Source organism: Penicillium taxi, assembly GCF_028828555.1.
Source record: "Penicillium taxi strain IBT 34144 chromosome Unknown utg000004l_segment0_segment0, whole genome shotgun sequence".
NCBI lineage: Eukaryota > Fungi > Ascomycota > Eurotiomycetes > Eurotiales > Aspergillaceae > Penicillium > Penicillium taxi.
Window position 1 is genome coordinate 581,541 of NW_026643206.1, and position 16,554 is coordinate 598,094.

A 16,554-nucleotide genomic window follows, 5' to 3' on the forward strand; every position below is an offset into this window, starting at 1 on the left:
GATCTCAACTATTTGCCGCAAGCTATACAGTTACGGACATGAAGTCGCAAATTATACAGATGCTCGAAAAAGAGTAGTTGCATTGACACAGTCTTGTGAGAACGATTGGCAAGTCCTTCTGGCAAAAACTATTGTGGCCAGTACATAGGATTTTTTTTCAGACCGGACTGGGTTCCATCACTGCGATTTGTCGGCGTCTTCCAGCAAACGGAACAGCTTGTCTTTCTTCACATGGCCCTTTGGTGCAGAGATTCCTCTGGCTTGGAGCTGGTCGTGGAGTTGCTTCGTAATAAGATCTTGGAAATGTTTATGTACCACAATGGTCATTAACACCAGGTGACAGGTCCAAAACCTTCCTAAATACGCACGTAGGGTCATATTTTTGCTTCAACTCCCTCAAACGTGCGGTGTTCGGGCCAAACACCTTCTCGGCCTTGATTTTGCTGCCTTTACAATAAGTTAGAATCTATCCAAAGTCTTCCAGGAATGATATGTACTTAGCATAGACAGGGGACGCTTACTAAAATAATTCACGTAGCTGCTCGTACCATCACTATACTTATCACCCTTGAAACCAGTCTTAGAAGAAATATACTGGGAAAAGAACCTTGAGAGTGAGCGTGCATCCACATCCCTGGTTTCATCTGTCCAGTTCATCGTAATGCAGATAGATGAGAACTGGCCTCGATTGCCGAATGCAGTGTCTTCAACGGCAACCTGGCTAATCTGTTTAGTAGGGTGATACTCGAATGTCATGGTGCTGCCTTTCAAAGCCTCGTTTTCTGGTAACCTAGTGGTCCTCCAAAAGTGTTCGGCGATTTCCAGTCCGTGGGTGACGTCTAGTGGCAGGGTGAAGTTTGCGCCACCGAAGAGATGTCGGTCCTTCGGAGTTCGAGGGTGTTTGTTGAACATGAGATTGACCTCTGTGTAAGGTAGAGTGGCGGTAGTGTCTCCTAGTGGTTCGAGGTCGTATAGAGGCTTGAAAAACTCTTGCCCTTCTTCTTTGGTCCCGTTGTAAAACACCACGGCGAGGAGACCAGAGCCCCGATCAGGTGGGATGAAGCTGCCGACAATGATTGAGAGCATGGAATTTCCATCGGTGGTTTTCACTATCAAAACTTGGGGTCAGTCGCCGTCTCTCATTTTGAGTCTAAGGTGAAAACTCACTAAATAGATTGCCAAACTCGATCAGTTCAGTTAGTTTCTCGGGTGGATAGGCGAGGAAACCAGCCCAGCAATCGCCCTGAGGGTAAGCTTGAGAAGTAAAGCTTGTAACAATACCAAAGTTGGGCCCTGCACCGCGCAATGCCCAGAATAAATCGGCATTCTCATCCTTGCTGGCGGTGACTACATCTCCATTAGCAAGTACCACCTCGCAAGCCAAGAGACAATCTAGCGCTAGGCCCCGGCGGCCAGTCAGATACCCGTAGCCACCGCCCAAGATGAGCCCACCAACACCTGTATCGCCAACGACTCCACTGACAGTGCCGAGACCATGTTCCCACAAAGCCCCATTGACATCCTCCCAGGTACATCCACCACCAAAAGAGATCGTTTGTTTAGCTATATCAACAGAGTGAGAGCGCATTTGAAATAGATCAATAACCATGCCGCCATCAGAAGCCGAATCTCCGCTTGTGGAATGTCCACCGCCACAAATGGCAAGTGGAAGTACGCTGTGCTTTGTCGCGTAACGAAGAGCCACGCTCACTTCTGCCGCAGTGGTAGGTCTAACGACAATGGCAGCCGGTTTGACGCATGATGCGCTCCATCGCTTCAAACTGTCCTCATAACCAGATTCACCAGGGACGTATATCTCTGTACAGGGCAGAGCTTGACGGAGGTCATCGAATTTGGATGCCATTTTAAGGCGTGGGTTTTCTCTTTGAAGAGATTTAGTGATGAAATATCGAGGACCTGATCCATTTATAATAAACTTGAACATCATCTGGTGTATCAAGATTAGAAGTATACACCTCTCTACTGCACTGCATCGGTGGATCGAGGCCAAGAGCGGGCGGACCGGCATTCAACTTCAGCACCATCTAACGTTGATTCGTGATCGTTCCGGGTTACAGCCACTCTCTCCTAACAATCGGAGAATCATTTACTCCAATGATAGTCCGAATCGTTGAAGCAGACGGCATTCGGGCGCCGGTCCCGGTGCCTTCCCCCACAGATAACGTGAGGGGCAAGAATGAAGTATGATAAAGCTGTAAGGCGCCTAGTGTTATAATGCAAAGAGTCTGTCGCTCGCTCCTCAATAATTATTGCAGTTATTTTCTAAGATCACTGGTACTATTTTATCCATTGTCTAGCATCTGACGGGTTGTAACGACGCGAAAAGTAGCAAAGTCGAATATAGATGAGAGGGGGATCGACATGAAGAACAATTAAGTTATAACTGTGGGTTGACACGGGGGACACTTATGACTTATTCGTCTACTATGCGGTTTACATAGTCAAAAAATGTGGTCAAGATGCGTGTTGGATTGAAGTTGGAACTCATACCATGGTCAATCGTGGGAAATAGAGGATCTTGGGAAACAGGTGGTCGTAGGATCGATAAGATCGTAGGATCATAGCAGTTTCGAAAAACCATGGTCAATCGTGGGAAACAGGGAATCTGAGGATCTACAAAAAATCATAGTTTTTGCCGAAAAGTATGGTCTATTTCAGGAAAGAAGATTTCGAAAGATAGATATGTCGTTGCTTCGAAAAATCATGGTCTAGTCGCTAAAGATAATTGACCAAGTTTCTCGAGGATTTCATGCATGCTACGTGAGAATATAGCAACCTGTGACATCGCCTAGCATATCTTTAGCAGCGGGATTACGAGCTAGAGAACAGTGAGTACAATCTAAGAACCAGTGTCCAGGCAAGCCACTAGTTAGGCAGCGCATATCCAATGTCGAGGAACTGTGTTGGAATGGCTGTGATTTCAGGATGGGGACCCAAGTTGGCGGACTGAAAACCCTTTTAGGTGCAAAGCTATGGGCGTACGTCAGTTTAGACTTAGGTCCGCAGCAGGCCGAGAACCACAGCCTTCTGACTACAATTGGATGGATGGATGGATGATTTCATTTACCCTGACCCCTCGCGAACGATATGCAGGCTACCACTACTATATATGTCTTTATGTACATGTATCGTGTACCACTTCCTAAGCGAACTTAGAGCCTCACCGAGGCCTGCCATGGCCTCTGTATCATAGTTGTATTAATGCTGCCCTCATGGCGCGCGGCTTTGAAACCGTTGTGATGCTTCAGCAAAGTCCAAGACAGTGGAGGCTGTCTTGGTCCGTGAAGCACTGTCAATCTTACCCCTTCCTTCTTCTCCTGGTCCCCCTAACAGAGTTGATATGCTGTTGAGCGCATTACCCACTTTCGTTCGGAGTTCCCTTCTTAATCTTCCCAATCTTGGGCAATCTAACAACACGTGATAAACACTTTCCCGTTCGCCACAGACACATAGATCATCGTCTCGGAATCGAAACGCTTTGGCGTATGTTGACAACCAGCAGTGTCCGGTTCGTAGTTGTGTTAGTAGGTAAGCTCGTTTTCTAGGTAGGGAACCGTAGAGCCGTCGCGTGTACTTGGACGGCAAGGTGTGGTCGATTTTCCGTAGATGGGCACCGGTCCTTGCACTTCTAGTAAGTCTTGGCACCGGCTCAGTGGAGACGGAGTTTAATTGATCCGCGAAGTCAACTTGAAGTAGGTCATCTGACTATTGTACCTTGGCCCATGAAGTAAACATGTGACCATAGAAGTAACCACCTGTAATTGCAGTGTCCTGCCACCGTGTTCTTTTAATTATGGCTGACTTAAAACCCAATATTTACCTAGGCTTTCCGTCCAATCGCACATACACTAACAGTCTAATGGAAGGGCAGGACAGCCCCACTATGGTCTTTTCCCCGTGCTGTGATCCACTTTTATCCGACCACATCCCACATTATCCTATTCTCTAACGGACTACAAACAACTAATATCTTGCTAAACAGCAGATACAAAGCCCTTGAAAAACAGGCAACCGGGAGGACAGGAAAACATTTGAATTGAAATTTTACTTCAATTGCAGTTACTAGACTGCCCGAGCTATCAAATATCATTATGATCTCGGGCAATTGGACCTCGGTTGGCGCAGCCATTGCGGCGGTCTTACTCTTCTGGACATTCTCCTCGACCTCCTCCTCGCCTTTCACGCGTAATTTCCCAAGACTTCAAAACAAGCGCATCTGTTTGTTGATCGCCCATCCAGATGATGAGGCGATGTTCTTTGCGCCGACTGTTCTGGCGCTCACAAAGCCAGAGCTGGGGAACCACCTGAAGATCCTCTGTTTTAGCACCGGTACGTGGCAGTCATACTCTCTAGAGCAAATGCAATACCATCAAAGCCAGTCTCGAATTCTCACTGCGCAATCGACCGTAGTAGTAAGCTAGCTAACTCTCTGAACCAATAGGTGACGCAGAAGGTCTCGGCGAAACCCGCAGAAAAGAGCTTCAGAAAAGCGCAAAACACCTTGGCATACGTGACGAGTCCGACGTTTTCATTCTAAACGATCCAGCTCGCTTCCCAGATAGCATGACAGCAAACTGGCTAGAAAATGACGTCTCCTCCCTCCTAACCTCAGCCTTCGCCCCGGACCTCGCAGCTACGCTCAATGGAACCGCAAAGAAGGACCCCAAGAAAGCGCCCACTGCCACAATTGATGTTTTTATCACCTTCGACCAGCAAGGTGTCAGCAATCACCCCAATCATCGCTCTCTTTACCACGGCGCACTGTACTTCCTTCGTCTGTTGATGAAGGAGAAACCCGGTTTCGCCTGCCCCGTGACCCTTTACACTCTCACCTCGACTTCGATCTTCCGAAAATACCTTGGCGTCCTCGATGCGCCTTTGTCGATGCTACATGGTGTTGTGGCTAATATCTGGTCCCGAGTGGGTGGAGCCAGGAAAGGCGGCCCCGGGCCAGCGCGTCTTCTTTTCGTCAGTTCAATTAGTGAGTGGTTTACTGCGCGTGGGGCTATGGTCTCATGCCACAAAAGTCAGATGGTATGGTTCCGCTGGGGCTGGATCACGCTTGGGCGGTATATGACTGTCAACGACTTGAAGCAGGAGAAGATCTAGGATGTTTTCGTCCAGTGGGTCAATCTAACCTTTGCTATAATGGCCAATATATTGCTATAATCTTGGCTGCTTCACAGCAGTCCTTGTCCCAAAAGCTGTTTATGAATGGATGGGCCCAGTGAGGCTCCTGTACACAATTATTTTCTACGTCTCTCTTAATGAACAAGATTACAAATATTCTTCGAAATAAACGTGGGGGACTTTGTAATACCCCCTCACTAATTATTGAAGGATTTATACAATAGAGGAAGAGATACGCCGCTATAAAGTTCGCCTGTCGAATACTTCCGTCTAAATCCAAGAACTATCATCCAACAGATAGATCCCGCGATTCTTCGGCTTCAACATTCCCAGAGCAGCCAAACGGCCATAAAATCCTCCACTAGGGTTACTTTCAGTTGACTGCGGATGAAACTCAGGATAATCCACCCAAGTAGAGCGGAAGTTTCTCAGAACCTCCTCGAACTCCTTGGAATGGGGCAATTGGAAGGTAACCAGCCTATTAAGTGGTGCGATCGTGGTGTCAATATATGGATAGCGCGCGAATAGGTCATTCCACTTGCCCTCCTCAGGCCAATACCGCTTTTCCTTGGTATGAAATAGGATCTTGTGTTCAGTGTTTCGTCTCACGGGAACGTTTCCATCAGAGAACCACACGCGGCTTCTGAACCTCGTTGGTCCATGGAATGTAATATCACCAGTATCTTCGCTGTAGAATATCTTTTTGGTTGCTGGGAGGAAATCGCGCCATTCTTCTAATAGCTTCGGCCGTTCTTGGTAGAACCAGCTCTCATCTGTGGTATCTCTCCAGTGCGGGACTCGGATAACGACCCATAGTATACGTTGTAGTAGATACATCTGCTGGTATACTTGTAATCTAATGATGTCGTATGCGTGAATAGCTTCAAAAACAACGGGGGACTGGAATAGGAACGGGTCAGGTCGTATCGCGCCTTTCCGTATCTGCGCTTTGCTTGCATCAAGAGCTGGTTTGAGACACCGCACAACTACTGCTCGAGCATCTGCTTGCTTTTTTCTTGTTGCGGTGAGAAGTCTGTATGCTTCTCGTAGCTCAGCCTTGCAATCTTCTAAACTGCCACCATCGATGCTGATGTTGATCATGAAGCGCCAGGCTTGCAGCGTTGGGGTAACACTGTACGGCTTAGAGGTCATCGTGTCAAATACTGAGCGCACCAGATCTATCGAGACTTTGCCAATGTTATTTGAATCATCTGCGTATCTGGATTTTGTGGTTCGAGTTCTGCAGAGTACATATGACCGCTCGAGCAATTCATGCCAGACTTTAGTTGGTATTGGAATGTTGTAGAAAGTTGAGATGAATTCAATCGTCTTTATAGCGGCAAGGATATCATTGTTCGTTCCCAGTGCATGTGCTACAGCAAAGAGCAGATTCTCACTTGGATACAGAGAAGACCATGGGTCGTAGGGTGTTGGTGGAGGTAGTCTCGAAGTATCTGGCTCTTCCTTGAGCGCATCGACATCAATGTTCCACACCGTTTGTAAGACCTGCCTGATTCCCGGACCATGGCCTACTCGGGCCGACGCAATCATCAAATGGATATATGCTCGCTCGTCATAGACATGCCCATCATCTGCCATCTGGTCCATAATCCGGAGTACCCGTGACCGAACACTGACAATACCAGTTCCATATCCTTGCCAGCCAATGTTGGCACTAGGGGAGTTCCGTTTCTTATAATGTTTGTGGAGTATTCGTAGGCGATACTGCTCTTCTCCAGTGTAACAGTGATCCCAGGTAATTGCTTCCATGTAGTGGCTGTAGCATATCGCGTCCGGAATCACCCTGTCCCTATCCATGCACAACCAGAGCTCTTCCGCAAAAGGAGCATTTCCCATCGTTGCAGCACAGCGTAGAAGATGGGTGTACTCTGCAAGCTGTAGCGCGTGCCCATCGGCCGTTCTGTATTGAGTGATCGTGTACAGATTGCGAACAAAATCGTCAAAGATCTCCTCTAGTCGCTTTAGTCCTTGGAGCATCACGGCCCACGAGTGGAGTGGATGGTGGAGTTCACGGAAAGGCTCTATGAAGTGAGATGGGGATAACCGGTAAAGCGCTTCGATGAACATCGTATCAGGCAGCTCCTGGACTAGAACTGCCGATCTTGGGTCGGTCATGGTGGCCATTAATTGATTCGGTTGGCCAGCTTCAATTACTTGATAGAAGTGTTCGGTATATCTTGCCTCCTCTCGGGATGAGTTCCATATTGGAAGGAAAGCTCCATTTTGCTGTTTCGGGCATTCTTCTCGGATCAACTCGACTGTTGATGCTTCCAAAAGCGTGTTGGCTGAGTTGAAATCCCTACTAAAACCCCGTTGAATATTCACTTGCCCTCTTCCACGATAGGACCCATCCCATGTTGGTAACCTGTATGTAAGGCTTGAAATTGAAATCATGCGCTTGGTGAATCTAAAGCCATGGTTTTGCATGTAGATGTAAAGACCGCAGACTGCAGGTCTCGAGTCCAGACAGTAAGAGGATCTTTTAGTGGCATCTACAATAAACCTCATTGGCGAAGAATTAAAAATGAGAAACTGAAAACAGTTCAAGGTTGGATGGTAAGTAATCAGAGTTGAAGTAGTGAGGGAGGTCTGAGAAGGCGTGTGTGGGCTGGATATTTTGGAGACGAGTTTCACCAAAATGACTTGTACTACCTTCGAGTGGTTATCCATGTAAACAAACACAATGTTGGATATTTACAATAAGTGAATATTCCAAGGCTATCGCTTAGAAAATCTCAATTGACTTTAGGACTCAGTTAAATATTTATTGAGACTACCCGATATCAGTAGCATGAAAAGAACCTTGGAAGCAAATTTCGAGATAATCATGGCTGACCTTCCAGACTGAATACTGCCTAGTTAGTCTGTGGTAGAGATTCTGAACTTATCTTATGATATTAGAGGACTCAGTAATAGTGGAGACTGGATTCAATACCCCTGGAAAAAACATGTTCGAGCGTTGGACGAGATGGCTTGCGTGGACCATGTTCGACAATATTGAAGTACCTATTGAGTGTGGTCTAGATATCTACAATTAGGCAGGTATGCCATTTGGCAATCAAACATTGGAAGCCGCTGCCCAGGTGGGAAATGTCTTGGTAAATGAAAGTTTTTAAGATGAGTTTCATAATTCCCAAGACCCAGTAAAGGCCTTAAAGTGAAGGTTGTTTATTATGTTATGTAGCAGTCCACGGACGTTTCGTTGGAATTATTTATTCTGCCAGATTATATATACCGCCCTGGTACCGCTTATCATACCGCCTTGAGAAAGACCCGCAGAAATACGCTAATCTCAATCTGGAAAGTGGCAGAAGCAGAAGCAGAAGCAGAAGCTCTTCGCCTTCGCACTGTTCTTCTCAGCAATTTTTGAGATCGATTTCAACATGTCGGAACCTATGGATACCAAACCTGATAGTTACAGCGATGATGAAGGTGCTGGTGAACATGTGCCCCTGGCGCTTGTCCACATTTGCATTGGACAGCCTGTTTTCGTTAAGCTCCGCGGTGACCGTGAAATTAAGGGCATTCTCCACGTGAGTCACATTTTACCACGATGAATGAATATCCAGACTGTGACTGACCATGATGACTCTCATAGGCTTTCGATGGCCATTGTAATGCGATTTTGGGCGACGCCGAAGAGACCATCTACCTTGCAGAGATGGATGAGAACTCACAAGAAACACGTCGGGTAGGCAATGCCCTATGGTGTTGATGGAAACTCTGCTGACCAGGGCTATTTTGCATTTATACAGACAGTCAAGCGACAGGAAGAAATGCTCTTCGTTCGAGGTGAGACTTTCAGGAAGCCGTGGGTTCTTTATTGTTTCCTAATTCATGCTAATTTATCTTTACAGGTGACTCCGTTGTTATGATTTCCGCCCTGTCTTAGGCTCCCCAAGCCACACCGCATGATTTGATGGAGATTTGGCCGGCATATGTCTTGATGGCAGGCGTTGCAAATGATACCACTGGTCTACTCTCCTTAGATATGAGACCATATGATTTACTATGACCCACTACTTCCCCGTAGCCATTGGTGATTCAGTAGAGCCTCGGGGCTGTGTATTTATTGGGTTCTTTAGTATATTCGATTGATTTCTAGAAGCCTTTTCTAGCCTAATATGATGATCATGACTATAGTGATGACTCAAAACCAAGTGACTCAACAGCTTCCCGTCCGTTGCCGTTTTCCATTTTCCCTCTTAAACATCTCTGAACGCCTCTCGCTGCTCCACCACACAATAAACCATGATCCCTCGAATACACGTTTGAACGCCAAAAAGTCAACCGACAGGCGCTACTCCACTTTCCAACCCCATCCACCTTCAGTAACATTACAACTTTCTCTGTTCGCGCAATTTGATACTCCAACTTTCCTACCCCACTCGCTATCATGCCTCACCATGAGGTAAATTCCACTGCTGATGAGCGGAGGAGGGGTCAAGAGGTATAATTTACCCGACTTGTGCTATGAGCCACATTGCTCTTGACTTACATTCAATTCAGGCCTTGAGCGAGTTCGCCGACTATGCTGAACAGCAGACCCACTACTCCACCATCCCCGCACCAAACGACAGCGAACATTCTACAGCCAGTGCACAAGAGAAAGGAGAAGATTTTGATGAAATCAATGACCTCTTGGGTGCACTTAACATCTCCGAGAAATCCCAAGCGGTCGATCTCAAGAAGGTCTTACTCGACAAGACCGAAGCTAATCTGCAAATATTGGCTAACATAATTCAACTTCGCATCGACGAAGGCCACGGTGACGCGATATTTGATCTGGGACTCGACAATGGCGGCAAATCAATGGGATTTGACCTTGCTGAGTGGGAGATTGCGCTTAGCCATCTGCGCGAAGCTGCAGAGACCATCCCCGCTCACTGCCGTTTACTGATCACCTACAACGTTGGTGGACCTGAGGAGTCGCCTGCAAAGAAAAAGCTTAATGGCTCCTGCGGCACGGTGCTTATCCGCCAGGTTGTGAAGAACATGGAAGAGATGGCAGAGCTCCGCATTGCGGTGGTGGGCAATGTGGATGCCGGCAAGAGTACCATGTTGGGTGTGCTAGTCAAAGGTGCCCTCGATGATGGCCGTGGTCTTGCGCGAGTCAACCTATTCCGCCACCCGCACGAGGTTGAGAGTGGTCGGACTAGCTCGGTCGGCTCGGAAATCATGGGATTTGACAGTCATGGCGATATCGTTGGTCATCACCAAGGCCGAAAATTGCCCTGGGAAGATATCTGTGAACGCTCCGCTAAGGTGATTACCTTCTACGATCTAGCAGGCCACGAACGTTATTTGCACACCACTGTGTTCGGTATGATGGGTCATAGCCCAAACTACTGCATCTTGATGGTTGCCGCAAACAATGGCATGATTGGAATGAGCCGTGAGCATCTGGGAATCACTCTATCCCTCAGCGTGCCTGTCATGGTTATTATCACTAAGATTGACATCTGTCCCCCCAACGTTCTCAAGGAGACTATCGATCAGTTGAAGAAGATTTTGAAGTCGCCTGGCGCACGCAAGATCCCTGTCTTTGTTAAAGACAAGGAAGAGACTATTCTTACAGCTTCTCAATTTGTCAGTCAGAGAATTTGCCCCATTTTCCAAGTATCCAACGTTACTGGCGAAAACTTGGACCTAGTACGAACTTTCCTCAACGTTCTTCCCCATCGTGGTCAGTACAACCAAGATGGCCCCTTTGAATTCCTCGTGAACGACATCTTCTCCGTTCCTCATGTAGGCACTGTCGTGGCTGGTGTGGTCAAATCTGGTGTAATTCACACGGGTGACCAGGTTATTGTTGGGCCCGACTCTTTAGGCCACTTTAAACCAACTCTGATCAAGTCTATTGAGCGAAAGCGAACCGCCGTCAACATTGGTGTTGCTGGCCAGAGTGTCTCTTTTGCGTTGCGACGTGTCCAGCGCAAAGAGGTGCGCAAGGGCATGGTAGTTTTGAACAAAGTTGAGAATCCACCCAAAGTCTACAGGGAGTTTATCGCCGAAGGTATCACAAGTTCACCGGGGTATTCCCGCAAAATAAAACAAGTGTAGTCGCTAACATGAGTTTAAAGTATTGATTTTGTCTCACGCAACAACTATTACCGAAAAGTACCAGGCTATGGTGCACGTTGGAGCGGTGAGCCAGACTTGTAGGGTGATTGGCATTGATCGCCCATTCCTTAGAACTGGCGATCGTGCCCTCGTTGCTTTTCAATTCATCGTTCGACCCGAGTTCATTACTATTGGTGACAAGGTGCTCTTCCGTGAAGGTAAGACCAAGGGTCTTGGAACTGTTAAGAGTATCGGTTATACCCCTGCCTTCCCTCGACATATCCCTGCCAGTGGAGCATGATTATGATGTGTGGAAAATATGATTTTATCATGTATTTCCTTCCCAAGCCCTTGAAGTTTATTTTTTTATTTTGCTTTTTATTACGATTGTAGAATACTCTCTTTTGATACCACGTGACATGACATCATGCCCAGAATCGATGATCCGCTGATCTACATTTGATTAAACTGACGTAGTTCAGATTAGACCTAGGATCGATTCTACTATACCGGTAAAAGATCTGCTCATTGATCATCTTTCTGACGTATATTCGCTTTGACCTCTATCTCTCTCTTGCTATCTCTTGTTATAACACCACCCATTCCATTCCAATTTTGAATCAAAACAGAATCCATATACTCGTTCATACTTGATTACATACTTCAAAATGGAAACTGTTAACAACGTTATCCAGGCGGCTTCAACCGCCATTTGGGGAGAAAATAGCACAAACACGGGGAAGCCCACTGAATCATTCAGCGAGGAGCCCATTTCTGGCGTTCAAGGAAAAGGCATTCCTAGTGATCCATATGATGCTGGCAATCGAGATGGTAAATATTTTTAATCTATTCCATACAAATTTGATAAAGCTCCATATATGCATAGCCTGGAAGTATTCAAGGCTACGAGGTTGCATATTTGGAAAGAATGTACAAAGTGTAAGAAGCTCACAATTGAACTTCTGCAGAACAACTCAATGCTCCGGCATCAATTGCCAATACAGCTCACCAGGAGCAGAAGCTGGATGGAAAGCCACTGAACGCACTCCCCGACCAAACTTATAAGCCAACAGAAATGACACCAGCTCCCACACCTACTGCTGTCCATGGCATTAACGGATCAAGCTCAGCTCCCCTACCTACTGTTACGCCTGCGCCTGCTCCTGGCATTACAGCACCTAGTTCAATCCTTCACGGGTTGGATACCAGTCGTAACTTGGAAAGCGAGAAGCCATCAGGCCTAGAGCAGCGCAATACCGGTGCCCACAATACTGGGGCCAATGAATTTACCGGTAGTGGAAGCAGTAGCACCCCGGCGGTGCATCCTCCCAATTCCAAGGTCAGCACTGAGGCGTTGAAGGGACCTCAGGGTCCTGCACCTCATTCTGCTGAAGAGTTTAAAAAGAAGCCTGTTCGGGATCCTCGGCCCGTGACAAAGAGTAATACTGGTGAGTGTTTCGTCTTGTTTTACCTAGTGCCATCTTTAGGGTTGTTTGCTAACATATGTCTAGTTACGTCGAATGGTAGTGATTCATCCAAGGGCTCTGAGAAATCTCAGGGTCGTGGAGATGGAAATGAAAATGGAAATGAGAAGCACGGTGCTATGGCTAAGATGAAGGAGCGCCTGAGTAAGGCTACTCATACTAGACACTCTAGCAAGTAGGAGACTGACCTGGAAGGAATACTGGCTAATTTAAGTCGATGGTCTTTTTAATATGTATTGCTATGTAATTCTATTTTTCCTTTCGGGCTATCCATTGATATTGAACTGATTTTGAAAGACATACTTAGAAATTGATAAGAACACCACTTTTTTTATAACTATCAATTCCCCACGCACATGGAATTACGACATAATATAGTTATATCCTATTCTAGATATAAATCTCTCTTCATCACTACTCTTCTCCACCTGAATCTCCTCTAAACTCCTTGAACTACCTAAGTAAGCTAACTGCTTTTTAGTAGTATTCTTCTTTGTTGTCTGTTTCTTATTTGCCTTCTCTAAATGGCCATAGCGATCATGTAGAAAAATGTGGTGGTGGACCGTCCGGGTAGTGCGATCGGAAAACGTCTTCCACCTCCTTTTAATAGGAGATGGGATTGAACTAGAGGAGAGATCTAGAGCAGAATTGAGCCGAGACTTAGATTCTTCCAGTCGTTTTAAGCTCTAAATAGCATCGTCGTTACTACTAGAGCCAGAAGAGACAGGCCGATCAGAAGGTAGCTCTAGATCTGGTAGAGATTCTGTAGCGGGATGATGCCCGCCATATGGATCTTGGTGCCCATTATCTCACCTATTTAATTAGTCAGATAAGTAGGGCTCTACTTTACTTAGTTTAAATCTTTTACAAGTTTAGAGGATCATCTTCCAATTCAGCAAAAAACATTCTTATCAATAAGGAAATGCATATGCGACGTAAGAGTCCTCTCTTACGACAAAAAGAAACAAAAAATCAATGATTGCTGAATTGGAAGATGATTCTGTAAACTTGTAAAAGATGTAGAGTGCTTCAGAAGTTTTGCGGCATAGTAATTAAGACATTCCACAGATTTCGAGCATTGCGTCGAATCTGAAAATGATTAGTTAAAAGAATTCGAGAATATGGTAGGTGATTTATAGAACTTACTCGATATGTTCCAGGATGGAGATCTTGAACGCCACGAAATGATCCGGAATCTTAACCAAAATATCGTGCACAACGGGGACGTGTTGACGGATGCTATCTCGCACAGCTCACACCAACTAAACGGAGCCCTGCAAAGATCATCGATATCTTCTACAAAGACCAAGTTCTTGCCCGCAAATCCTCCCAACCAGTTGAGCTAGCACAGACGAAGATTTCAACTGTGTCTAAAGACGATTTGGTCCATAACTGTGAAGATCAAACTGTGATGAACCAGGGAGCCACAACATTCATGAATGAGCTTCGCCAGATAAAAGGCGAGATGAATGAGTTTCGCCAGATGAAGGCCGAGATGAATGCCAAGATCTCCATCCTGGAACACATCGCACACCCAGGTTGACAGTGCGCCAACGCGCACTAACAGATAATGCTCTGAAGTTCGCTCTAATGAATTGGTCTTTAAATTCATGGGATGAAGGCCGAGATGAATGCCTTGTAACTCTCGATACCACTAGACCAAAGTGGGGCACAGGACCAATGAGAATGGTTACGATGCTGTTGGTCCGACATGAAGTGAATCTAGCGAGTTTTATCTAGTTACAGCGAGGACAAGATTGAATAACACACCTCTTACAACTTCGCATCGACGCACCTAGATCTATTCCATCGAGAATACTAGTTGCATATGCACCATAAGAACGTCACCGTTCCGACAGTAACAGAACGCTGCCACCATGAATTCAAAGATCAATTCATTAGAGCTAAATTCAGAGCACTATCTGTCAGTGCGCGTTGGCGCACTGTCAACCTGGGTGTGCGATGTGTTCCAGGATGGAGATCTTGGCATTCATCTCGGCCTTTATCTGGCGAAACTCATTCATCTCGGCTTTCATCTGGCGAAACTCATTCATCTCGCCTTTTATCTGGCGAAGCTCATTCATGAATGTTGTGGCTCCCTGGTTCATCACAGTTTGATCTTCACAGTTATGGACCAAATCGTCTTTAGACACAGTTGAAATCTTCGTATGTGCTAGCTCAACTGGTTGGGAGGATTTGTGGGTAAGAACTTGGTCTTTGTAGAAGATATTGATGATCTTTGCAGGGCTCTGTTTAGTTGTTGTGAGCTGTGCACAAAAAAATTAGTTACTTGTTTAAGTTAACTAACCTGACGCGAGGCAGAAGTATTGGCCCTTTTCCCTTTTCCGAGGTGGTGATGGAAACGGGCTGGCTCTTCATTGGTCGTTTTTCATCTTGAGCAGTATAATAAATACAATACTCTAACCGGAGTATTGCGCTCAGGTTGTTCAAACCTCAAAGGTTCATGAATGCAAAGAAATCAAAATGTTCCTTGACTTTTTCCCTCTCAGCTTTCCCCTTTTCCGGTTTAGTACCTTCCCTTTTTTTACTTCTCTACTACTATTCTCACTCCTGCCATATCTAAAAAACTACGTAGTACATCATCATCATTTATTATAGTTCATACATATCCCATCTAGGAATAGCCTGTTCAAATCGCCAATACGTAATATTTGGCCTCCTGTAACTAGGTCTGTAAAGGAGAAAGCATGAGATCATCGTTCCATGTAAATTTATCTTCTCCTTCATCGACCCAAAATACTATGTCATTATTGCTAAAACTGGTCTAACCTAACCGGGATTCTTACTATATAAAACCTTCAAAGTGCATGCCCATTCTCGTAGTCCTACTGTTGTATAGTTGTGTGTAATAAAGCAGCCGTGGCCCAGCCGTGGTCTAGCAATTGGTGAGCCATGTCTGGGCCACAGCGGGTTGAATTGTGCAGGATGATGGAGTATGAGGAAGTAAAGTGAGAGGAAGCCTCAACTGCAACTGAACGAGTGAGCAGCGTCAGTCCCTGCTTGGGCAGAAAGTAAGCTATATCACTTATCACTTCCATTTTCCATCTTCCATAAAATACATATACTAATATAGTAAATATGGATCTTTGATTTCCTTTTCCCAATACACCAGCTGGGAATTTCAATGGTAGTCTGGAGGTTGTCCATAATTTGAACGATGACGGACCTCGGAACATTACTCTTAAATAAGGAAAATTGTACTCGTAATTGAAATTGAGATCAAATGATTAGAATTACTAGTTATTGGTCAATGATGTTATTGAGATAGGATGGTGCTTGGCTTAGTTCTGGGACTTGCTAAATATTGTTTCACTTTCCCACTTTATTCCAAGGTTTTTGTTTTTGTGGGCACTGGATCGCACTGACTGTCGGTGCTTTTAATGCTCACAGGTCCTACTGATAGAGACTATAGGACTACATCATGCGTGGAAACTGCCTAAATAGGTAGGTATCTATCATTTTGGATTTTAGATACCTTTAATTTCAAAGGCTGTGTCTTCAGCTTTCGCTTCATTACTATGATACTTCGTGAGCCCTTAAATGATCCCAATAACTCTGAGCCGTGCAAACACATTGATCCAAAAATTGCAAGTTTTTCAAGGTTTTTTGATATAGAGTATTCAATAAAGATGCAAAAGCGACCTTGAAACACGCAATTTATTTATTAAATCTCTTCTCAATCATTTTGAAGTCGATACCATTACATAGGTAATCTAAAGCTCATGATAACCTGGGAAGCACAAAACTCGAGTTAGAAGAGTATTCAATAAGACTTTTTAAAAGAAGGAACTGGGTTCAAGGGTTCAATTTTCAT

At 45.5% G+C, this 16,554-nt stretch overlaps 8 protein-coding genes across 8 annotated transcripts; 5 read left to right on the plus strand and 3 right to left on the minus strand.

Moving 5' to 3' along the window:
* Positions 1 to 307: 307 nt before the first annotated feature.
* Positions 308 to 1,864, minus strand: N7495_005126 (FAD-binding oxidoreductase; the record flags this gene model as incomplete). The annotated part of the gene is made up of 3 exons (XM_057207777.1): positions 308 to 447; positions 522 to 1,109; positions 1,168 to 1,864. The coding sequence occupies 3 exons, from the start codon at positions 1,862 to 1,864 to the stop codon at positions 308 to 310; spliced, it is 1,425 nt and encodes a 474-aa protein (XP_057061551.1).
* Positions 1,865 to 4,112: 2,248 nt separating this feature from the next.
* Positions 4,113 to 5,130, plus strand: N7495_005127 (PIG-L family deacetylase; the record flags this gene model as incomplete). Its single annotated transcript, XM_057207778.1, has 2 exons — positions 4,113 to 4,350; positions 4,463 to 5,130. 2 exons carry the CDS (start codon positions 4,113 to 4,115, stop codon positions 5,128 to 5,130), a joined length of 906 nt encoding a protein of 301 aa, XP_057061552.1.
* A 291-nt stretch (positions 5,131 to 5,421) lies between these two features.
* Positions 5,422 to 7,296, minus strand: N7495_005128 (uncharacterized protein; the record flags this gene model as incomplete). Its single annotated transcript, XM_057207779.1, has 1 exon — positions 5,422 to 7,296. The coding sequence occupies one exon, from the start codon at positions 7,294 to 7,296 to the stop codon at positions 5,422 to 5,424; it is 1,875 nt and encodes a 624-aa protein (XP_057061553.1).
* Positions 7,297 to 8,555: 1,259 nt separating this feature from the next.
* On the plus strand, positions 8,556 to 9,064 carry N7495_005129 (U4/U6-U5 snRNP complex subunit LSM3; the record flags this gene model as incomplete). Its single annotated transcript, XM_057207780.1, has 4 exons — positions 8,556 to 8,705; positions 8,771 to 8,863; positions 8,928 to 8,964; positions 9,030 to 9,064. The coding sequence occupies 4 exons, from the start codon at positions 8,556 to 8,558 to the stop codon at positions 9,062 to 9,064; spliced, it is 315 nt and encodes a 104-aa protein (XP_057061554.1).
* Positions 9,065 to 9,568: 504 nt separating this feature from the next.
* N7495_005130 (putative GTP binding protein (GTPBP1)) lies at positions 9,569 to 11,536 on the plus strand (the record flags this gene model as incomplete). The annotated part of the gene is made up of 3 exons (XM_057207781.1): positions 9,569 to 9,622; positions 9,682 to 11,188; positions 11,256 to 11,536. 3 exons carry the CDS (start codon positions 9,569 to 9,571, stop codon positions 11,534 to 11,536), a joined length of 1,842 nt encoding a protein of 613 aa, XP_057061555.1.
* A 367-nt stretch (positions 11,537 to 11,903) lies between these two features.
* N7495_005131 (uncharacterized protein) lies at positions 11,904 to 12,898 on the plus strand (the record flags this gene model as incomplete). Its single annotated transcript, XM_057207782.1, has 3 exons — positions 11,904 to 12,066; positions 12,204 to 12,683; positions 12,747 to 12,898. The coding sequence occupies 3 exons, from the start codon at positions 11,904 to 11,906 to the stop codon at positions 12,896 to 12,898; spliced, it is 795 nt and encodes a 264-aa protein (XP_057061556.1).
* Positions 12,899 to 13,870: 972 nt separating this feature from the next.
* Positions 13,871 to 14,262, plus strand: N7495_005132 (uncharacterized protein; the record flags this gene model as incomplete). Its single annotated transcript, XM_057207783.1, has 2 exons — positions 13,871 to 13,945; positions 13,972 to 14,262. 2 exons carry the CDS (start codon positions 13,871 to 13,873, stop codon positions 14,260 to 14,262), a joined length of 366 nt encoding a protein of 121 aa, XP_057061557.1.
* A 403-nt stretch (positions 14,263 to 14,665) lies between these two features.
* On the minus strand, positions 14,666 to 15,098 carry N7495_005133 (uncharacterized protein; the record flags this gene model as incomplete). Its single annotated transcript, XM_057207784.1, has 2 exons — positions 14,666 to 14,966; positions 15,028 to 15,098. 2 exons carry the CDS (start codon positions 15,096 to 15,098, stop codon positions 14,666 to 14,668), a joined length of 372 nt encoding a protein of 123 aa, XP_057061558.1.
* Between the last annotated feature and the right edge of the window lie 1,456 nt (positions 15,099 to 16,554).